At 46.5% G+C, this 24,737-nt stretch overlaps 1 protein-coding gene across 1 annotated transcript in view; it reads right to left on the minus strand.

Annotated features, from left to right (window-relative positions):
• Positions 1-24,737, minus strand: part of LOC143291054 (uncharacterized) — a 52,321-nt gene that overhangs the window by 11,675 nt on the left and 15,909 nt on the right. The window contains exons 6-16 of the mRNA XM_076600639.1: positions 23,828-24,054; positions 22,228-23,473; positions 20,588-20,955; positions 18,266-18,433; positions 16,330-16,537; positions 14,490-14,656; positions 12,238-12,533; positions 9,524-9,785; positions 7,744-7,884; positions 2,777-2,827; positions 881-1,069 (exon numbers count right to left, since the gene is read on the minus strand). Coding sequence (XP_076456754.1) covers positions 881-1,069; positions 2,777-2,827; positions 7,744-7,884; positions 9,524-9,785; positions 12,238-12,533; positions 14,490-14,656; positions 16,330-16,537; positions 18,266-18,433; positions 20,588-20,955; positions 22,228-23,473; positions 23,828-24,054 — 3,323 coding nt within the window. The remainder of the gene's footprint in view (positions 1-880; positions 1,070-2,776; positions 2,828-7,743; positions 7,885-9,523; positions 9,786-12,237; positions 12,534-14,489; positions 14,657-16,329; positions 16,538-18,265; positions 18,434-20,587; positions 20,956-22,227; positions 23,474-23,827; positions 24,055-24,737) is intronic.

The raw sequence follows: 24,737 nt of genomic DNA on the forward strand, positions 1-24,737 counted from the left end.
ACCTTGCGGATGAACTTCTTGCCGCAGTACTTGCAGTCAAAAGACAGGAGGCTCACTCTGACTCATCTTGCGGATGAACTTCTTGCCGCAGTACTCACAGTCAAAAGACAGGAGGCTCACTCTGACTCACTTTGCGGATGAACTTCTTGCCGCAGTACTCGCAGTCAAAAGACAGGAGGCTCACTCTGACTCACCTTGCGGATGAACTTCTTGCCGCAGTACTCGCAGTCAAAAGACAGGAGGCTCACTCACCTTGGGGATGAACTTCTTGCCACAGTACTCACAGTCAAAAGACAGGAGGCTCACTCTGACTCACCTTGCGGATGAACTTCTTGCCGCAGTACTCACAGTCAAAAGACAGGAGGCTCACTCTGACTCACCTTGCGGATGAACTTCTTGCCGCAGTACTCGCAGTCAAAAGACAGGAGGCTCACTCTGACTCACCTTGCGGATGAACTTCTTGCCGCAGTACTCACAGTCAAAAGACAGGAGGCTCACTCTGACTCACCTTGCGGATGAACTTCTTGCCGCAGTACTCACAGTCAAAAGACAGGAGGCTCACTCTGACTCATCTTGCGGATGAACTTCTGACCGCAGTACTCGCAGTCAAAAGACAGGAGGCTCACTCACCTTGCGGATGAACTTCTTGCCGCAGTACTCGCAGTCAAAAGACAGGAGGCTCACTCTGACTCACCTTGCGGATGAACTTCTTGCCACAGTACTCGCAGTCAAAAGACAGGAGGCTCACTCTGACTCACCTTGCGGATGAACTTCTTGCCGCAGTACTCGCAGTCAAAAGACAGGAGGCTCACTCACCTTGCGGATGAACTTCTTGCCGCAGTACTCGCAGTCAAAAGACAGGAGGCTCACTCTGACTCACCTTGCGGATGAACTTCTTGCCGCAGTACTCGCAGTCGAAGGACGGCAGGCCATGAAGCTGTTTGTGACGGGCCAGGTAGCGCTCGTTCTTGAAGGTCTTCTCACACACGTCACACTGCCACACCCCCTCCTCCTCCCCCGTCGTGCCCGCCACCACGTTGTCACACTTGTGGGTGTGTAAGGTGCCCACCTGCCGGGTCCATCATCATCCTCGTCATTATCGTCATCACCATAATCCTCATTAACATCGTCATCACCATCATCGTCATCACCACCGTCTTCATCAGTTTCGCCATTGCCATCGTCCTCATCATTATCGTCATCACCTTCGTCTTCACCATTATGATCATCACCATCATCTTTGTCATATCATCATAACTATTGTTTTCATCATTATCATCATCACCACTGTCTTCATCATTATCATCAGGACTATCATCTTCATTATCATCGCCATCACCATTGTCATTATCATCATCACCATCGTCATCACCATATTCTTTGTCACTGTTGTCATCACCATCGTCTTGTCATTGTCACGTCATCACCATCGTCTTCATCACTATCATCATCACCATCATCTTCATTACTATCGTCATCACCATCGTCTTGTCATTATCATCACGTCATCACCTTATTCTTAGTCACGTCATCACCTTATTCTTCGTCACTATCATCATCACAATCGTCTTCATCACTATTGTCATCACGTTGTCTTTGTTATTATCATCATCACCATTGTCTTGTCATTATCGTCATGTCATCACCTTATTCTTAGTCACTATCGTCATTACCATCATCTTCATCTCACTACTGTCATCACCATCGTCTTCATCATTATCGTCACCATCATCTTCACCATTACCGTCAATACCGTTGTCTTCATCATTATCATCATAACTATCATCTTCACATCAGTTTTGTAATAACTATCATCATCATCAATGTTCACCACCATCATCTTAATCATTATTGTCATCACTATGGTCTTCATTATTATCATCATCAACGTCATCCTCATCATTATGACAATAATAATAATATTGAAGTGCTCTTCTTTTGCGCTGTTCCCTCACTGATAGGCTCACAGCACTTGAAAACTTACTCATAACAAGAAAGAAACAACATTAATCAAGACCATTCAAATAACAACCAACCACTCATAGCGCTCCACAAATTGTGTGTTACAAGAGACGCAACAATCATCAAGAGAAAGAATCAAGCACAAAGAAAGTCACAAAACTTGCATCATGAACAACAACCACACACACACACACACACACACACACACATGCACAATACACATCATTATTGTCATTAAAACCATCTCAAATGTTTAAGGCACAAACCAGAGTAACAATGCCCAGTTATCAGGCCCAGAGAAAGACCCTCACAAAAAATGTTCCAAGGTTGCTCAAAGAACACACCACGCTATCTGTCTGTGAATGTGAATGGAGCCACAAGACAGACAGGAAGAAAGGAAGAGGGGACATGAAGAAATGGCCAGACACAGAGCCAGCCATAGGACAGACAGGAAGAAAGGAAGAGGGGACATGAAGAAATGGCCAGACACAGAGCCAGCCACAGGACAGACAGGAAGAAAGGAAGAGGGGACATGAAGCAATGACCAGAGACAGAGCCAGCCACAGGACAGACAGGAAGAAAGGAAGAGGGGACATGAAGAAATGGCCAGACACAGAGCCAGCCACAGGACAGACAGGAAGAAAGGAAGAGGGGACATGAAGCAATGGCCAGACACAGAGCCAGCCACAGGACAGACAGGAAGAAAGGAAGAGGGGACATGAAGAAATGGCCAGACACAGAGCCAGCCACAGGACAGAGAAAGTGTCCTGCACAGTTTCTCCGTGGAGGGGGTGGCGGGGGTTGAGCCACTCACCTTGATGAAGCGCTTGCCACACTTGTCACAGCGGTACGGATGGGTGTGCACCTGCAAGTACATAGTGAACACTTCACACACTGCTGTGGGACAACACTTTCACACACACACACACACACCTGCAAGTACATAGTGAACACTTCACATACTGCTGTGGGACAACACTTTCACACACACACACACACACCTGCAAGTACATAGTGAACACTTCACACACTGCTGTGGGACAACACTTTCACACACACACATCTGCAAGTACATAGTGAACACTTCACACACTACTGTGGGACAACACTTTCACACACACACACACACCTGCAAGTACATAGTGAACACTTCACATACTGCTGTGGGACAACACTTTCACACACACCTGCATGTACATAGTGAACACTTCACATACTGCTGTGGGACAACACTTTCACACACACACACCTGCAAGTACATAGTGAACACTTCACACACTGCTGCGGGACAACACTTTCACACACACACACCTGCAAGTACATAGTGAACACTTCACACACTGCTGCGGGACAATACTATCACACACACACACACACACCTGCAAGTACATAGTGAACACTTCACATACTGCTGTGAGACAACACTAACAGTCAACACTTTCACACACACACACCTGCAAGTACATAGTGAACACTTCACATACTGCTGTGGGATAACACTTTCACACACACACATCTGCAAGTACATAGTGAACACTTCACATACTGCTGTGGGATAACACTTTCACACACACATCTGCAAGTACATAGTGAACACTTCACATACTGCTGTGGGATAACACTTTCACACACACACACACACATCTGCAAGTACATAGTGAACACTTCACATACTGCTGTGGGATAACACTTTCACACACACACACACATCTGCAAGTACATAGTGAACACTTCACATACTGCTGTGGGACAACACTTTCACACACACACACCTACAAGTACATAGTGAACACTTCACATACTGCTGTGGGACAACACTTTCACACACACCTGCAAGTACATAGTGAACACTTCACATACTGCTGTGGGACAACACTTTCACACACACCTGCAAGTACATAGTGAACACTTCACATACTGCTGTGGGATAACACTTTCACACACACCTGCAAGTACATAGTGAACACTTCACATACTGCTGTGGGACAACACTTTCACACACACACACACCTGCAAGTACATAGTGAACACTTCACACACTGCTGTGGGACAACACTTTCACACACACCTGCAAATACATAGTGAACACTTCACATACTGCTGTGGGACAACACTTTCACACACATACACATGCACATTTTGAATGTAAAGGTTCTAACTTCAAAGCCTTTTCAACTAGTTTTCAGGAAAAAAAGTTTGTTTGAAAATGTTATTGTTAAGTCCTGTTGGGCATTTGCTTTTTAAATTCTTTTTTCTCCTCCCAAACATTGCAACTTAAATTGTAATTGATTCTTGCTCCTATAAAAATGGATATTTTTTGGGTCGGGAGAAGGGAGGAATGTAAAATCATACCATGTCAACAGATGGGAAACTGAAGACTGACATCAGTTTACAGTTGGGCCAACAGCAGTGTGAGAGAGCTGTGTATGATCAATGGTTTCCCCACTTCAATGGGCAATCATGTACAGCTTTGTCTTGAAACTGAAGACTGACATCAGTTTACAGTTGGGCCAACAGCAGTGTGAGAGAGCTGTGTGTGATCAATGGTTTCCCCACTTCAATGGGCAATCATGTACAGCTTTGTCTTGAAACTGAAGACTGACATCAGTTTACAGTTGGGCCAACAGCAGTGTGAGAGAGCTGTGTATGATCAATGGTTTCCCCACTTCAATGGGCAATCATGTACAGCTTTGTCTTGAAACTGAAGACTGACATCAGTTTACAGTTGGACCAACAGCAGTGTGAGAGAGCTGTGTATGATCAATGGTTTCCCCACTTCAATGGGCAATCATGTACAGCTTTGTCTTTTGTGAAGGACCATGACTCTCAAACTAGGAGGCAAAACTGCACTGGCTCCTAGTGCTGCAGCCTTGGGGGCTAGCTGGCCCTTGAGGACCATCCTCATGCCCACTGCCCCAGAGCTTTCTTGGCCAAGAAAGTGGGGATGTAACTTGGGCAAGACTCTCCACTGTAATCAAACTGTAGCCCAGATAATTGGGACAGCAATTCCCTCCTCTGCTGTTCTGACAGTCATAGTCAGACAAGACTGTAGAACGCTAAGATCCAGTTCTGAACTGTTACTTAAAGTCCCAAGAACTAATTTAAAATGTGCAGGAAAATGTCTTTTACGGCTCAAGTACCGAAATTCGGAATTCTCTGCCATCATCCCTCAGAAATGCTCCTGATCTCCAGACCTTCAAGTCAGATCTGAAAACGCACCTTTTCCACAAACATTTCTGTATTCAGCATGATGGATAGTCCAAAGTCTGTTCGTCACATGGAGTTTCATGTTAGAAATATTTATACTCACATAATCCTGTTTTAGTGCAGTTGATATATTTAATGTGTCTGGGCGTGCTCGTGCATGTGTGTGTGTGTGTGTGTGTGTGTGTGTGTGAGTGTGTGCGTGCATGTATGTGTGTGTCTAAAAGATGTGTGTTTTTAATTAATAGGAATGTATTTCTTTTTAATCTAAGCATTATTTACTTCATATTTTTTGTTTGTTTGGTGGATCATGCTTTTTTATTCATTCTGTGAACGCATTGGACTGGGCTGTTGTAGTGTTTTATGTTATGTTTATATCTGGCTCGATGATGTAAGGCGCTTTGAGCAGCATTAGTACTGGATATCACGCCATAGAAAAGTTATGAATTATTATTATCATTATTATTCATCAAGACTGATGGGGGAAGGTGCAGAATGGTTATGACATCCATCTGCCAATACAGGTTATGACATCCATCTGCCAATACAGGTTATGACATCCATCTGCCAATACAGGTTATGACATCCATCTGCCAATACAGGTTATGACATTCATCTGCCAATACAGAGTCCATGAGGGTTTGGGTTCAAATCCAGGTCTTTGCCCTTTCTCCAAAGTTTGACTGTGATGTGGGTTTTAGGTATTGTGATGTGGGTTTTAGGTATTGTGATGTTGAGTTAAGTATAGTGATGTTGGAGTTAGGTATTGTGATGTGGGTTTTAGGTATTGTGATGTTGAGTTAAGTATTGGGATGTTGGAGTTAGGTATTGGGATGTGGGTTTTAGGTATTGTGATGTTGAGTTAAGTATTGTGATGTTGGAGTTAGGTATTGTGATGTGGGTTTTAGGTATTGTGATGTTGAGTTAAGTATTGTGATGTTGAGTTAAGTATAGTGATGTTGGAGTTAGGTATTGTGATGTGGGTTTTAGGTATTGTGATGTTGAGTTAAGTATTGGGATGTTGGAGTTAGGTATTGGGATGTGGGTTTTAGGTATTGTGATGTTGAGTTAAGTATTGGGATGTGGGTTTTAGGTATTGTGATGTTGGAGTTAGGCATTGTGATGTGGGTTTTAGGTATTGTGATGTTGAGTTAAGTATTGTGATGTGGGTTTTAGGTATTGTGATGTTGAGTTAAGTATTGTGATGTGGGTTTTAGGTATTGTGATGTTGAGTTAAGTATTGTGATGTGGGTTTTAGGTATTGTGATGTTGAGTTAAGTATTGTGATGTGGGTTTTAGGTATTGTGATGTTGGAGTTAGGCATTGTGATGTGGGTTTTAGGTATTGTGATGTTGAGTTAAGTATTGTGATGTGGGTTTTAGGTATTGTGATGTTGAGTTAAGTATTGTGATGTGGGTTTTAGGTATTGTGATGTTGGAGTTAAGTATTGTGATGTGGGTTTTAGGTATTGTGATGTTGAGTTAAGTATTGTGATGTGGGTTTTAGGTATTGTGATGTTGGAGTTAGGCATTGTGATGTGGGTTTTAGGTATTGTGATGTTGAGTTAAGTATTGTGATGTGGGTTTTAGGTATTGTGATGTTGAGTTAAGTATTGTGATGTGGGTTTTAGGTATTGTGATGTTGAGTTAAGTATTGTGATGTGGGTTTTAGGTATTGTGATGTTGAGTTAAGTATTGTGATGTGGGTTTTAGGTATTGTGATGTTGAGTTAAGTATTGTGATGTGGGTTTTGGGTATTGTGATGTTGAGTTAAGTATTGTGATGTGGGTTTTAGGTATTGTGATGTTGAGTTAAGTATTGTGATGTGGGTTTTAGGTATTGTGATGTTGAGTTAAGTATTGTGATGTGGGTTTTAGGTATTGTGATGTTGAGTTAAGTATTGTGATGTGGGTTTTAGGTATTGTGATGTTGAGTTAAGTATTGTGATGTGGGTTTTGGGTATTGTGATGTTGGAGTTAAGTACTGTGATACAATATATGCATAGTTTTGGTATTGTGATGTTGAGTTAAGTATTGCGATACAATATATGCATAGTTTTGGTATTGTGATGTTGAGTTAAGTATTGCGATACAATATATGCATAGGTTTGGTATTGTGATGTTAAGTATTGCGATACAATTTATGCATAGTTTTGGTATTGTGATGTTGAGTTAAGTACTGTGATACAATATATGCACAGTTTTGGTATTGTGATGTATGATATGCATCGTACCTTTTAATCAGTCTGTGATGACTGTGTGTGTGAATGAATATAAACGAGAGCTTGAGTGCTTTGGTTGACTGTCAGTACAGGATGATGCATGAATTGTTTTTCATTTTATTGTTTAAATGCATGTTTTGAATGTTGTTTTTTTGTTGTGTTTTTTTTTTTTTTTTTTTTTTGTACAGCGCAATGGAGCTGGTTTTACATGGAAATACGCTTTATAAAATATATGGGCCAAGCAGGGCAAAGCGATAAGCCTCGTTTGCTTCAGTTTGACTTTCATTATCACTGACACGGTACAGTATATGACACCAAACATATCACTTTTACTACACGATGAAGACACATACATACCTGGAAGTGGTCGCGGAAGAGTCGTACGTCGGAGAACTGTGTGGAGCACACCTGGCAGGTGGTCAGGCCGTCACGCTCTATCTCACTGGTCCCCACGCACACCGGCTGGTGCCACGACAGCTCCTCTCCTCGCACAAATACCTGGGGGCACAGACATCCACTCATTGTGTGTGTGTGTGTGTGTGAGAGAGAGAGAGAGAGAGACAGGCCGACAGAATCAAAAAGCCTGAAACATGAACAAACCAAAGAAAAACACCAGCATCAACCAACTACAACAGGCGTCCTGCAGAAATGTGCAATGAACCTTCTGTAACACTAGATAAATTTGTTTGAAATTATCTGAATATATTAAAGAGAGCTCTGAGAAAGATTAGGTAACAATGCCTTTAAACTTTGGACTTCAAGTACAATGTGCTTGTTAGAGACAGACTCTCCACACATGCAGTTACTGATCTGTGTCTTTGCTGAATTAAGTATTGGAGGCATTCAGTTTTATCCTGTACAATCATTAAGATGAGACAATACAACCAATCACCTTCTTGCACACCTGACACTCAAAGGCTGTGTGTTGGGATGAGGGGGGAGGGGAGAGGGGAGGAAGGGAGGGAGGGGAGGAGGGGGGGAAACCACTCACCTTCTTGCACACCTGACACTCAAAGGCGGCGTGGTGGGATGAGGGGGGTGGGAAGGGTGGGGGAGGAGGAGGAAGAGGGGGAGGGGAGGGGGGCAAGGAGGTGGAGGGGAGGGGCGAGGGGGGAAATCCACTCACCTTCTTGCACACCTGACACTCAGAGGCGGGAAGGATGGGGGGAAACCACTCACCTTCCTGCACACCTGACACTCAGAGGGGGGGAGGAGGGGGGGAAATCCACTCACCTTCCTGCACACCTGACACTCAGAGGAGGGGAGGATGGGGGGAAACCACTCACCTTCCTGCACACCTGACACTCAAAGGCGGGGAGGATGGGGGGAAACCACTCACCTTCTTGCACACCTGACACTCAAAGGTGGGGAGGATGGGGGGAAACCACTCACCTTCTTGCACACCTGACACTCAAAGGTGGGGAGGATGGGGGGAAACCACTCACCTTCCTGCACACCTGACACTCAGAGGAGGGAAGGATGGGGGGAAATCCACTCACCTTCTTGCACACCTGACACTCAAAGGTGGGGAGGATGGGGGGAAACCACTCACCTTCTTGCACACCTGACACTCAAAGGTGGGGAGGATGGGGGGAAACCACTCACCTTCTTGCACACCTGACACTCAAAGGTGGGGAGGATGGGGGGAAACCACTCACCTTCTTGCACACCTGACACTCAAAGGCGGGGAGGATGGGGGGAAACCACTCACCTTCTTGCACACCTGACACTCAAAGGTGGGGAGGATGGGGGGAAACCACTCACCTTCTTGCACACCTGACACTCAAAGGTGGGGAGGATGGGGGGAAACCACTCACCTTCTTGCACACCTGACACTCAAAGGTGGGGAGGATGGGGGGAAACCACTCACCTTCCTGCACACCTGACACTCAGAGGGGGGGAGGAAGGGGGGAAATCCACTCACCTTCTTGCACACCTGACACTCAAAGGCGGGGAGGATGGGGGGAAATCCACTCACCTTCCTGCACACCTGACACTCAGAGGAGGGGAGGATGGGGGGAAACCACTCACCTTCCTGCACACCTGACACTCAAAGGTGGGGAGGATGGGGGGAAACCACTCACCTTCCTGCACACCTGACACTCAAAGGCGGGGAGGATGGGGGGAAACCACTCACCTTCTTGCACACCTGACACTCAAAGGCGGCGTGGTGGGACGCCTCGTGACGGGCCAGGTAGGGGAGGGAAGCGAAGGTCTTGCCGCACTCTTTGCAAGGGAACTGCACTCCGGCCGCATCGTCAATGATGCGGCCCTCACACTTGTGCTGAGCCAGGTCCTCCTCGCTGAAGAAGGCGATGCGGCAGTCACTGCACTGGAACTTGCCGCAGTTCAGCTCATGGTTCTCCAGGCCCAGCCGGGTGCCAAACGTCTTCTTGCACCTGAAAGGGGGGTGGGGGTGGGGGTAGGGGTGGGAGGGGGGTCGTGGGGGAGGTATGGTCAGTTGGCTGACACCCCATAGTGTACTGACAATCATATCATACAAAGGTGGTATCTTCCCTTTTTGTCCAGTATACTGACACTCCATAGTGTACTGACAATCGTATCATACAAAGGTGATATCTTCCCTTTTTGTCCAGTATACTGACACTCCATAGTGTACTGACAATCATATCATACACCTGAAAGTGGGCGGCACGGTGAGCTGGCTGACAATCCATAGTGTACTGACAATCATAGCATACAGAGGTGACATCCCTACAGTCCAGTATACTGACAATCCATAGACTTGTGTACTGACAATCACATTATACAAAGGTGACATATTCCCTTCAGTTCAGCATACTGGCATAGTGACAATCCATAGTGTGCTGACAATCCATAGTGTGCTGACAATCACATTATACAAAGGTGACATCTTCTCTTCAGTTCAGTGTACTGACATATGTGGAGTGATGGCCTCGAGGTAATGCGTCCGCCTGGGAAGTGAGAGAATCTGAGCGCACTGGTTCTAATCATGGCTCAGCCGCCAATATTTTCTCCCACTCCACTAGACCTTGAGTGGTGGTCTGGACGCTAGTCATTCAGATGAGACGATAAACCGTGGTCCCATGTGCAGCATGCACTTAGCGCACGTAAAAGAACCCACGTCAACAAAAGGGTTTTCCTGGCAAAATTCTGTAGAAAAAAATCCACTTAGATAGGAAAACCAAATAAAACTGCACCCAGGAAAAAAAAAAAAAAAAAAAAAAAATGGCTCTGTAGTGTAGCGACGTGGTCTCCCTGGGGAGAGCAGCCCGAATTTCACGCAGAGAAATCTGTTGTGATAAAAAGAAAGGCAAAATGCAAATATTGTACAAAGGTGACATCTTCCCTACAGTTCAGTGTACTGACAATCATATCATACAAGGTAAAATGTGGAAGAAACTGCTGACAGCAAAAAGCGATGAAGTCACAGTCCAAGAAAGATGCGTGCCCCGACTTGTCACAGGTAAACAAACTGTGCCAAAAACAAAGGAGGACTCTCCTTCACAGGTAAACAAACTGCAGAAAACAAAGGAGGATTCTCCTTCACAGGTAAACAAACTGCAGAAAACAAAGGAGGATTCTCCTTCACAGGTAAACAAACTGCAGAAAACAAAGGAGGATTCTCCTTCACAGGTAAACAAACTGTGCAGAAAACAGAGGATTCTCCTTCACAGGTAAACAAACTGCAGAAAACAAAGGAGGACTCTCCTTCACAGGTAAACAAACTGCAGAAAACAAAGGAGGACTCTCCTTCACAGGTAAACAAACTGTGCCGAAAACAAAGGAGGATTCTCCTTCACAGGTAAACAAACTGCTGAAAACAAAGGAGGATTCTCCTTCACAGGTAAACAAACTGTGCAGAAAACAAAGGAGGATTCTCCTTCACAGGTAAACAAACTGCAGAAAATAAAGGAGGACTCTCCTTCACAGGTAAACAAACTGCAGAAAATAAAAGAGGACTCTCCTTCACAGGTAAACAAACTGTGCAGAAAACAAAGGACTCTCCTTCACAGGTAAACAAACTGTGCCGAAAACAAAGGAGGATTCTCCTTCACACGCAAAAATGATCATGAGCTTAACAGTATGGGGGTCTGTGGACGAGCAGTAAGCCATGAAGTGTCGGTGGCTCAGTGGACAGGGGTGTAGCGGGTGCTGACCTGGTGTTGGTGGATTTGAACACTATTTGGTGACACACACTCTACACACTCACAAACACAACATGCATACACAAGCAAATCACACATGCACACACACAAAAAAACAACAACACATACACGCACACACACAAAACAAAACACACACACATAAGTCTGAGTCCAAGAAAGACGCATATTCTCACTTGTTGCAGGTGAAAATGCTATAGTCCTCAGCCAGTTGGGGGCAGCACATGCACACAACACACACACAACACATACACACACAACACACACGTCCCAATCAAAGAAATACTCGTGTCCTTACTTGACGCAGGTGAAGAAGCCACAGTCCTCGGCCAGTTGGAGGCAGCAGATGCACACACACACACACACACACACACACACACACATGCACACACACACACACACACACACCACAGACAAGCCCCAACCCAACAAAGATGCGTGTCCTTACTTGTCACAGGCGAAGACGCTATAGTCCTCGGCCAGTTGGGGGCAGCACACACACACACACAACAAACACCACACACACACACACACAACACGTACACACACAACACACACGTCCCAATCAAAGAAAGACTCGTGTCCTTACTTGACGCAGGCGAAGAAGCTACAGTCCTCGGCCAGTTGGAGGCAGCAGACGCACACACACACACACGCACACACCACAGACATGCCCCAACCCAACAAAGATGCGTGTCCTTACTTGTCACAAGCGAAGACGCTATAGTCCTCGGCCAGTTGGGGGCAGCACTTGAGCACGTGTCGCTGCAGGGAGTCCTTGCGGGAGTAGCACTTGCCGCACGTCTGGCACTTGAAGAGCTCTGTGTGCATGGCCATGTGGCGGAACAGGTACTTGGCGTTGCTGAACAACTGCCGGCAGATGTCGCAGGGAAACTCCCCCCCCTCTCCCGCCTCCGCCCCCTCCCCGCCAGAGTCGTTGCCCGTGGCGCCGGGCATAGGGTTGGAGTCATCGCCCGCACTGTCTGCCGCGTCCGACACCTGTGGCCCGCATGGCATTCGTACAGGTGTGCTTAATCACACAGTTGTTTTTGTTTTGTTTATAATACCAAAGACCAAAGCGCTTTCACACTCATCATTTGCAAGCATGCATAACTCTAAACTTGAAAAACTAAAGACAAGGAAGAGACAGGGGAAGAGGTGGGTTTTAAGGGCAATTCTTTAAGGGTATCATGGAAAGAGGTGGGTTTTAAGGGCAATTCTTTAAGGGTATCATGCAAAGAGGTGGGTTTTAAGGGCAATTCTTTAAGGGTATCATGCAAAAAGGTGGGTTTTAAGGGCAATTCTTTAAGGGTATCATGGAAAGAGGTGGGTTTTAAGGGCAATTCTTTAAGGGTATCATGCAAAGAGGTGGGTTTTAAGGGCAATTCTTTAAGGGTATCATGCAAAGAGGTGGGTTTTAAGGGCAATTCTTTAAGGGTATCATGGAAAGTGGTGGGTTTTAAGCTCAATTCTTTAAGGGTATCATGGAAAGTGGTGGGTTTTAAGCACAATTCTTTAAGGGTATCATGGAGGTGGGTTTTAAGGGCAGACCTAAAAGAGCTGAGTGAGGAGACCTGACAAAATGAAAGAGGAAGTTCATTCCAAAAGCTAGGTCCAGAGACACAGAAAGAAGGGTGGCCGACAGTGGAGTGTTTGAATCTGGGTATGCGTAAAGAGAGTGGATCCGAAGCCAGTCGTAGTGAATGAGATGGAGTGTAGAAGTGAAGGCAGCCACAGAGAAAGGAAGGGGCATTGTGAATACTTTTACTTTACAGGATTTCTTCCCTTCTGTCCATAACTTTCAGTTTTTCCTGATCCACCTCGAAGTCGGTAAACCTTTGAAGAACGAACCAGACTGATCTTTACTAAACAACACCATTTTGACCAACGATGTCTGCAAGTGACTTGGGAATTCCCCACTGCCTGAGTAATGCTTTGCATTGTGTTGTACTGAAACATACTGTGTAGCATATCATACTGTAATAGTATTATAAACAAATTGCATGGTAACATTTTTATAACATACTGCATTGTTTTGTATTGTATTTTACCAAAACAAAGTGAATTGTAAAACGTTTTCCCACAACTTGTTTGCTTTATTGTCTGGTTTGCCTGCTTCATCCATTCAGTCCCATCAGCACATACAAAACTCTGCTGCCCGACTCGTCCTCAGAAAGAAAAGATCTGACCACATCACTCCTATTTTGCAACATCTCCACTGGCTCCCTGTCTCACACCGAATAAAGTACAAGATCAGCACTCTATGTTATAGATGTATTCACAAGTCTGCCCCTTCCTATCTCTGCGGCTGCCTTCACCTCTATACTCCATCTCGCTCACTATGATCAGCTTCGGATCCACTCTATTTACGCATACCCAGATTCAAACTCTCCACTGTTGGCCGCCGTTCTTTCTCTGTCTCTGGACCTTGCAATTGGAATGAACTTCCTCTTTCACTTTGTCAAGTCTCCACACTCAGCTCTTTCAAGTATGGCCTTAATACCTACCTCTTCCCAAAACAGCCTCCCTTCCCTGCCTCTTCCTTGTCTTCAGTTTCTCCAGTTTTAGAGTTATGCATGCGTGTGAATGACTGGTGCAAAAGCGCTTTGATTTGTCTCTGCACAAGATTCAGCGCTATATAAATACCATCATTATTATTATCATTTATTTGGTTCAATTATTCCATTACATTTCATGTGACACAAACCTAGGGTAGGCCCTCAAAGCAGGACCAGCACACTGGGTTTGTGCCATGGTGAGGCACCTGTTCCATTTCTTAAACAGTGTGTGTGTGTGTGTGTGTGTACGTACCTGGCTACACCTGTGCTCCAATAGCAGCTGTCTCTTGGGGAAGGTGTGTGTGTGTGTGTGTGTGTGTGTGTGTGTGTGTGTGTGTGTGTGTGTGTGGTTGGTGTGTGTGTGTGTGTGTGTGTGTGTGTGTGTGTGTGTGTGTACCTGGCTACACCTGTGCTCCAACAGGAGCTGTCTCTTGGGGAAGGTGCGCTGACACTTGCCACAGGCCCAGGTTCCGCGGTGCATGGAGGCGTGGCGACGGGCGTGTTCCATCTGGGGGAAGCTGCGGCCACACTCCTTACATCGGTACAGGATCGACCCGTCCTCGTCTGCACCAACACCGTCATGATAAACATCAATATCAATAATCACCACCACCATCATGATAATGAATAATGTTAATAATCACCACTGTCTTGATAACAATGAATAATAATCACCACCATCATCATCAACGTCATAATAATGAATAATAATCACCATCATCACCACCAACATGACAATATTAACAATGAATGATGTTAACAAACACCACCATGATGATAATAATGAATAATAATCACCATCCTCACCACCAACATGACAATATTAACAATGAATGATGTTAATAAACACCACCATCATGCACTATGCACAGTGCGCTGTTCAGGCCTCGAGTGCATGCATACTCTATTTGTTTACCCAGAGTTGATTTCTTCTACCAAATTTTGCCAGAGGACAACATTTTTGCTGCCATGGCTTCTTTTACAGTGCGCCAAGGGTACGCTGCAGCACACAGGACCACAGTTTGTCTCATCCCAATGACTAGATGCTCAGTTTGATTTTTCAGCCAACCTTGGGAATCGAACCTCGACCCTCATAAACACAATACTGGCATAAAGTGTCTTCACACCTACCCACCCCCTAAAAGGCCATCAGTATTTTTCAGTCTTAGAAATGGAAATCTTTTAACTCACTCAGTACGGCCAGTCCTCTCTTCTCCTCTACACAGACCCCTCGGATGTCCAGTGGGTGTCTGAATGACCCAACCTTTAGCTTCCGTCGTCAGAATTGTGGTATTCTTTGTCAACATTCACCTCTTCAGTATAAGAGCCTTCCGCTTGCAATATTTTGATGGTGGTAATTGGGGTGAAACGCTGTTAACGTCGTCTCTTTCGCCGTTCGTATGGAGAGAGTTAACTAATTTTGGGACTTCTATCAGTAGTACGTAACTTGCGGTATATTTTTTTCAACCGTGACCGATGAATACTCATTTCTAAGTGTGCATGTCTCAGCATAAGCTACAAAGGTGCCAGAGCCAAGTGGTTAAAGTGTTGAACTTTCAATCTGAGGGTCCTGGGTTTGAATCTTGGTAACAGCGCCTGGTGGGTAAAGGGTGGAGATTTTTTGGATATCCCAGGTCAACACATGTGCAGACCTGCTAGTGCTTGAACCCCCTTCATTTGTATGTGCAAGCAGAATATCAAATATGCACGTTAAAGATCCTGTAATCCATGTCAGCGTTTGATGGGTTCTGGAAACAAGAACATACCCTGCATGCGAACCCCCGAAAACAGAGTATGGCTGCCTATATGGTGGGGTAAATAAACAAAATGGTCATACACTTAAAATGTTACATGTCTGAGTGTGTATGTGTGCATGCCTGAATCTGACTGAACAACACAGGAAACGAATGATGAGCGCCCAAAGCCAGCTGTCAGTCACTTCTACCCAGGTTTGTAAAGTGCTTAAAAGCTTGGTCTCCGACTGAGGATAGGGGCTATGTAAGTATCCAAATCATCATCATCATCCTCATCACACACAGACACACACACACACACACACACACACACACACAGAAGGAAGACGCTGACACACCTGACTCCATCATCATCATCATCATCATCATCATCACACACACAGACACACACACACACACACACAGAAGGAAGACGCTGACACACCTGACTCCATCATCACCATCATCATCATCATCACACACAGAAGGAAGACGCTGACCCACCTGACTCAATCCTCTCCACCAGCACCAGCCAGTCCTCACAGACGTGTTTCTGAAGGGACTCGTGGCGGGCAAAGCGACGCCCACAGTCGCTGCACAGGAACTTGTCTGTGTGGGCCGGCAGGTGCATCTTCAGGTACTTCAGCTGCTGGAAGCGTTTTGAACACACGCCGCAAGCGTACTCCTTGCTGCCACTGGGCCCGTCCACCACCTGCCCCACATCCACAACAACAACGTCTGTAGTGTTTTGCACTTTGCAACAACTGACTTCTTTGAGCATCCAACAACAACGTCTGTAGTGTATTGCACTTTGCAACAACTGACTTCTTTGAGCATCCAACAACAACGTCTGTAGTGTATCGCACTTTGCAACAACTGACTTCTTTGAGCATCCAACAACAACGTCTGTAGTGTATCGCACTTTGCAACAACTGACTTCTTTGAGCATCCAACAACAACGTCTGTAGTGTATCGCACTTCGCAACAACAGACTTCCATCAGCATCCAACAATAACAATGTCTGTAGTGTACAGCCAGAAACAAAGACTAAAGAGCAACAGACGAAGGAAAGAAATGGAAAAAGCCAGAAACAAAGAGCGACAGACAAAGGAAAGAAATGGAAAAAGCCAGAAAGACAGACTAAAGAGTGATAGAAAACAGGAAATGTCTGGCACTGTGTTTCCAGAATAAAATAAGATCCCCACCCCTCCCCTCTTTCAAGTCTGCTGTTAAAGCCCACCTTTCTCCAACACACCTCTTGCTGACAGTCTGCTGTTAAAGCCCACCTTTCTCCAACACACCTCTTGCTGACAGTCTGCTGTTAAAGCCCACCTTTCTCCAACACACCTCTTGCTGACAGTCTGCTGTTAAAGCCCACCTTTCTCCAACACACCTCTTGCTGACAGTCTGCTGTTAAAGCCCACCTTTCTCCAACACACCTCTTGCTGACAGTCTGCTGTTAAAGCCCACCTTTCTCCAACACACCTCTTGCTGACAGTCTGCTGTTAAAGCCCACCTTTCTCCAACACACCTCTTGCTGACAGTCTGCTGTTAAAGCCCACCTTTCTCCAACACACCTCTTGCTGACAGTCTGCTGTTAAAGCCCACCTTTCTCCAACACACCTCTTGCAGACAGTCTGCTGTTAAAGCCCACCTTTCTCCAACACACCTCTTGCAGACAGTCTGCTGTTAAAGCCCACCTTTCTCCAACACACCTCTTGCTGACAGTCTGCTGTTAAAGCCCACCTTTCTCCAACACACCTCTTGCAGACAGTCTGCTGTTAAAGCCCACCTTTCTCCAACACACCTCTTGCTGACAGTCTGCTGTTAAAGCCCACCTTTCTCCAACACACCTCTTGCAGACAGTCTGCTGTTAAAGCCCACCTTTCTCCAACACACCTCTTGCTGACAGTCTGCTGTTAAAGCCCACCTTTCTCCAACACACCTCTTGCTGACAGTCTGCTGTTAAAGCCCACCTTTCTCCAACACACCTCTTGCTGACAGTCTGCTGTTAAAGCCCACCTTTCTCCAACACACCTCTTGCTGACAGTCTGCTGTTAAAGCCCACCTTTCTCCAACACACCTCTTGCTGACAGTCTGCTGTTAAAGCCCACCTTTCTCCAACACACCTCTTCCATCTGTCTGCATCACAGTAACCAAAGCTGGTGAATGAATGGTGTGAAATTATTTTGATTTGTCTATGCACATGATTCAGTGCTACATTAGTACTTATTATCATTACTATTATTATCATCATCAACACATTTTTTCTTCTTCATCTTCTTGGTATACCATTATCTTTCCAACCTCTCTCCCCCATCCCTACCTGAATGGTCTCTTCCAACCTCTCTCCCCCATCCCTACCTGAATGGTCTCTTCCAACCTCTCTCCCCCATCCCTACCTGAATGGTCTCTTCCAACCTCTCTCCCCCATCCCTACCTGAATGGTCTCTTCCAGCATCTCCAGGTCAGGGTCGTCCCCCTTGCGTCGTTTGGGTCGGCGCTTCCTGGGGGGCCCTTCTCTCTTCCCTGAGGCCGGCCCTCGCCAGTCAGGGTCATCAGAGTTCATGTCCTCCTCCCCCCCTTCCCCCTCCTCCCCCACTCTCCTCTGCACAACACACACACACACATCAGGCTTTATGCAGCAGGACGGTGGCAGAACTTGTGAAGGGAGGTTTAAAATCATACCATGTGAACAGATGTGAAACTGAAGATTGACAATAGCTTAGAGTTGGGCCAACAGCAAAGACTATGACTTCAAACAGGAGGCAAGACTGCACTCTCTAAGTGCTACAGCCTTGGGGGCTAGCTGGCCTTTCAGGACCATCCCAACAACGACTGTCCAAAAAAACTGGATTTTAATTTTCATAGCTCAGTATCAATAAAAAGATCAGGTAATATAGCTGGAAAAAAAGGGGCATCTTTACTACATACAAAATATCATTTTTCTAAATTTTTAGCTGTCTCTGTTGTTTAGTATACATGCAGTGATGCTGTAAGATTGGAGATTTGTCCAAAAGCTCAAAATGACGCACAAAAAGGCTCAACTTCAATTGGCTGTAACTTTGGTTCTGATACAGACAGCTGTAACTTTGGTTCTAATACAGACAGCTGTAACTTTGGTTCTAATACAGACAGCTGTAACTTTGGTTCTGATACTGACAGCTGTAACTTTGGTTCTGATACTGACAGCTGTAACTTTGGTTCTGATACAGACAGCTGTAACTTTGGTTCTGATACTGACAGCTGTAACTTTGGTTCTGATACAGACAGCTGTAACTTTGGTTCTGATACTGACAGCTGTAACTTTGGTTCTGATACTGACAGCTGTAACTTTGGTTCTGATACTAACTTTGGTTCTGATACTGACAGCTGTAACTTTGGTTCTGATACTGACAGCTGTAACTTTGGTTCTGATACTGACAGCTGTAACTTTGGTTCTGATACTGACAGCTGTAACTTTGGTTCTGATACAGACAGCTGTAACTTTGGTTCTGATCTAACTTGGTTCTGATACTGACAGCTGTAACTTTGGTTCTGATACTGACAGCTGTAACTTTGGTTCTGATACTGACAGCTGTAACTTTGGTTCTGATACTGACAGCTGTAACTTTGGTTCTGATACAGACAGCTGTACTTTGGTTCTGATACTGACAGCTGTAACTTTGGTTCTGATACTGACAGCTGTAACTTTGGTTCTGATACTGACAGCTGTAACTTTGGTTCTGATACTGACAGCTGTAACTTTGGTTCTGATACAGACAGCTGTAACTTTGGTTCTAATACAGACAGCTGTAACTTTGGTTCTGATACTGACAGCTGTAACTTTGGTTCTGATACAGACAGCTGTAACTGCGCGCGAGAGAGGTTCTGTCGTGCGCGTGCGAGCGTGACAGATGTAACTTGGGTTCTGATACTGACAGCTGTAACTTTGGCTGTAACTTTGGTTCTGATACAGACAGCTGTACTTTGGTTCTGATACAGACAGCTGTAACTTTGGTTCTAATACAGACAGAAACATAGTTTTTTGTTGTGGGATGTTTGTTTTGACTTATAGTTTTAATCCAATCTGTTTTAAAGGAAATTTTCTTCCTAAAATTATGTTTAAGTAACATACTTACCTTGACCCACTGGTACAGACTCTGACAGGGGTCTGATATTCCTGTCCTGTGCAAACTACTATCCGCCTATGCGGGGAAAACGAAAGTAACTACGGCCGATAACCTTCCGGAAGTAGGTAACCTCCCCTTTGCCCCCTGACTAGCGCCCTCTTTTTCCGGCAGCCATCTTGACTCCTGTTCCTGTAATGTTGTTTTAACAGAATTTTTTTTTTCTAAAAAGGTTGCCAGTACCTACTTAATCCGGGAGCTGGTTCTCACTTGAAAAACAAATTTCTTGAAACACATCCTGTTTAAATCATCGAGAAAGTTCATTCCATCATTTCATATTCCTTTTTCTTTTCTTTTCTTTCTTCTTGTTCAAGAAAATCTAATGTTGAGAAAAAAAAAAAGAAAAAAAAAAGGAAAAAAAAAAGAAAAAAAAGAGGGGACATTCCTAATGCACAGACAGCTGTGTGAATAATGATTAAAAAAAAAAAATAGTAAAGATAAATAAAAAATATATAAATGAATAAAAAATGACTGAATAAATAAATAAATTATACATAAAATCATGGTCCGTACGGGTCTTGAAATCATGGAGACATGCTTCCAGCAGGCCACGGCTTCACCAATAAATGAACACCCCTCCCCTCGCCCCTCACCTTGAGGAAGGCGGTGGCGCCCTCTGTGGCCTTGTCCATGGGGTGTGAGGACAGCGCAGCGTCCACCAGCGTGGTCAGCCCGTCAGGGGCCATGTCCGACGATTCCGACGTTTGCGACTGGCTGGTGCTGACAGCCGTGCTGCTGCCGGTGTGCAGGGGGGCGGTGGGGGTGGTGGTGGTGGCACCATCTTCCTCCCCCTCACAGGGGATGGTGGCAGTGGTTGGGGTGGTGGTGATGGTGGTGGTGGTGGCGGTGGTTGCTGTGGAGGCATCTTCCTCCTCCGCAGGGAGGGTGGTGGTGGTGGCGGTGGTGGTGGAGGAAGGGGTGGACTGAAGAACCACTACCTGCTGACCAGAACTGTCCACCCCTGTAGAGTAAAGGAATTGACACTGGTTCATCTCAGGCCAACTCACCCATAAAAAGAAGAAGAAGAAGAAAACAAGTAAAATAGATTCCCCCCCCCCCCCCCCCCCGCCCCGAAAAGTGAAAAGGAGGCTGACATTTATAAGTGACGTTCAGTACAACTGAACTGCTGTAGTTTTCAGCTGTGCCCACCGCCAGGGACGACATTAACTCACTGACCCCTGCACCGAAGCACTGCTCCAGCTTCAAAATTACTCTCATCAAAACGGTCTTCACTTTCCTACACATATAAAACGCTCCAGCTTCAAAATTACTCTCATCAAAACGGTCTTCACTTTCCTACACATATAAAACGCTCCAGCTTCAACATTCGTCTCATCAAAACAGTCTTCACTTTCCTACACATATGAAATGCTCCAGCTTCAACATTCGTCTCAACAAAACGCTCTTCACTTTCCTACACATATAAACAGTCTTCACTTTCCTACACATATAAACGGTCATAAACGGTCTTCACTTTCCTACACATATAAACGGTCTTCACTTTCCTACACATATAAACCGCACAGAAAGGGAACTAACTTCTACTGTATTTCTGGATGTATATACACAGTAATTTGGAGGAAGAACAGTATATCTTCTGCGTGCAGAGAGTAGACACACACATGACACACATAACACACCTGTGGTGACCACAAGATACACACAAGAGAGCACACACACACACATAACACACACCTGTGGTGACCACAAGATTCACACTGAAGAGAGTACACACACACACACGACACACATAACACACAACTGTGGTGACCACAAGATATTCACTGAAGAGAGTACACATACACACACGACACATATAACACACATGCGTGGTGACCACAATATACACACTGAAGAGAGTACATACACACACGACACACATAACACATGTGTGGTGACCACAAGATACACACTGAAGAGAGTACACATACACACACGACACATATAACACACATGCGTGGTGACCACAATATACACACTGAAGAGAGTACATACACACACGACACACATAACACATGTGTGGTGACCAGACTGGTGGGATCCACACAACCTGGCATGCCCCGTGTTATACTGACACACAGAAACAGACAACACACAGACAACACAAACCTGTGGTGATGAGGGACAGAGTGTTGGGATCCAAGGCCTAGGCCTGCCTTGTGTCTCACTCACACAGCCACACACACAGACAGCACACACGCAGAGACAGACAACACACACAAACACCTCAGACCTGTGGTGACGAGGGACAGAGTGTTGGGATCCAAGGCCTGGGCCTGCCCTGTGTCCTGGTCCAGCAGAATGACGGGCGTCTTGGACAGGATCACCCCCTCCGCTGTCTGCACTGTGATCTCCACCCCCTCCCCCACCACCTCCCCGGGCTCCAGACCACCTCTGCGCCGTCTGTTATCCTCCTCGTCCTCGTCATCATCGTCAGAATACTCCTTCACCTTCAGCGCCTGTTTCAGGACATTCCGGCCTTTGGTTCTGTCATCATCGTCATCGTCGTCCGAGGTGCTCTCCCCTGGGTAGCGGAAGGTGGCGGTGCGCTTCCCCTTCAGTGTGCGTCGGGGCTGGACCCTGCGGGAGGACAGCGAGGAGGGCAGGGAGGGTGGGGGATCCCCACCTTTCACAGGGCTGCCACTGCTCCCCCCCTCCCCGCTTTTCTGCATCACACTTTTCCGGGGGCGGCCTCGCCGCTTGGCCACTTTTTCCACCACTGGCGTCGCTGAGCTTGGGTCCTGGGGAGTCTGCTGGCCTGTGTCAGTGGCCTGGGGATTCTCCTGGCCTGGGTCCATGGCCTGGGGATTCTCCTGGCCTGGGTCTGTGGCCTGGGGATTCTCCTGGCCTGGGTCTGTGGCCTGGGGACAGTGTGCTCTGCTGCCGTCCTCTTCTCTGTCCTCGCCTGCCACAGCTTCAGGGTCACCCGACCTCCCCAAGGCCACAGCTTCAGGGTCGCCCGACCTCACCGAGGGTGGAGGTGTGTCACAGGCTTCCATCTTTATTTCTGCCCTCTCCTTCCCCTCGCCACCGGGACCCGTGGCGGAGTTTCCCACCTGCATGTCCGCCTCCTCAGCGCTAGCAGAGCTGCTGTGTGCCTGGCCCATGTCAGCTGACAGTTCAGCGCTATCAAGCCCTCTGGTGTCAGCCATCCCCTCTGCCTCAGTGCCCTCCCCTGTCTCTCCCTCCTCTTTCAATTCAACCACCACCTCCGGTTCTGGTTTCTGGGCCACCACCACTTTTCGAGGACGGCCTCGCTTTTTATAGGGTCTGGAGGGCCTGGGCAGGACTTCTCCAGGCTCCTTCCAAGGGCCAGCGTTCTTCTTGGGCCGCCCCGGGCCCCTGCGGCCCATGGGCGTCAGCACCCCCACCCGACCCCAAGGTCGGCCCCTCTTGCCACTGCGTGTCTGGGACAGCAGGCTGGTGGGCATCAGGTGGCCTCGCAGGTGGATGGCATAGTCGCTCTGCGAGAAAAAGGCCTGCACACACACATACACAGACGTGTACATACACACATATGCACACATGCGCATACATGCACACTCACACACACATTAACATACTGTATGGAGAAACAAAGAAATATTGAGACAAAACAGCAATAAAAAACCTTTCTATTTCATAATCTATCCATCCTCACCCCAAAAACATACAACAAAAAACACAAAAAACCAACCAACCAAACCAAACAGCATGCATCAACACATGCACTTGGACAAATCACATGTACGGAAACACACACACTTAGACAAAGTGCACAAACTGCCCGCTACAAACCACACACACAAGCAACCACCCCAAGCCAGTGAAGCAACAAAAGCCAAGGTTCGAACCTGGGAACACTTGGAGCAGGAGTAGATCTGGCCGCCATTTGCAGAGCAGTCACCTTTGACCAGGACTGCCGGCATGGCGTCGCCTGCAGCGGCCGTGGTAGAGGGCAGCACCGAGGACAGGTAGGCGGCGGCTTCCAACAGCCCTTCACCGCTGGAGGGGTGGGGGTGGGGGTGGGTCTGGGGGCTGTCTTCACTCTGCCAGCTGCTGATGTCCATTCCCAGCATGGCTGGGGACACCGTCACAGCAATGAATACACTATTGATAATGACAACAGGGAGGGTTTGCTGGCCAGCATGGCTGGGGACAGGCCGTCACAGCAATGAATACACTATTGATAATGACAACAGGGAGGGTTTGCTGGCCAGCATGGCTGGGGACAGGCCGTCACAGCAATGAATACACTATTGATAATGACAAAAGGGAGGGTTTACAGGCCAGCATGGCTGGGGACAGGCCGTCACAGCAATGAATACACTATTGATAATGACAGGGAGGGTTTACAGGCCAGCATGGCTGGGGACAGGCCGTCACAGCAATGAATACACTATTGATAATGACAACAGGGAGGGTTTGCTGGCCAGCATGGCTGGGGACAGGCCGTCACAGCAATGAATACACTATTGATAATGACAACAGGGAGGGTTTGCTGGCCAGCATGGCTGGGGACAGGCCGTCACAGCAATGAATACACTATTGATAATGACAACAGGGAGGGTTTGCTGGCTAGAATGGCTGGGGACAGGCTGTCACAGCAATGAATACACTATTGATAATGACAACAGGGAGGGTTTGCTGGCTAGAATGGCTGGGGACAGGCCGTCACAGCAATGAATACACTATTGATAATGACAACAGGGAGGGTTTGCTGGCCAGCATGGCTGGGGACAGGCTGTCACAGCAATGAATACA

The sequence above is a fragment of the Babylonia areolata genome, chromosome 16 (genome assembly GCF_041734735.1).
Source record: "Babylonia areolata isolate BAREFJ2019XMU chromosome 16, ASM4173473v1, whole genome shotgun sequence".
Classification (NCBI taxonomy): domain Eukaryota; kingdom Metazoa; phylum Mollusca; class Gastropoda; order Neogastropoda; family Buccinidae; genus Babylonia; species Babylonia areolata.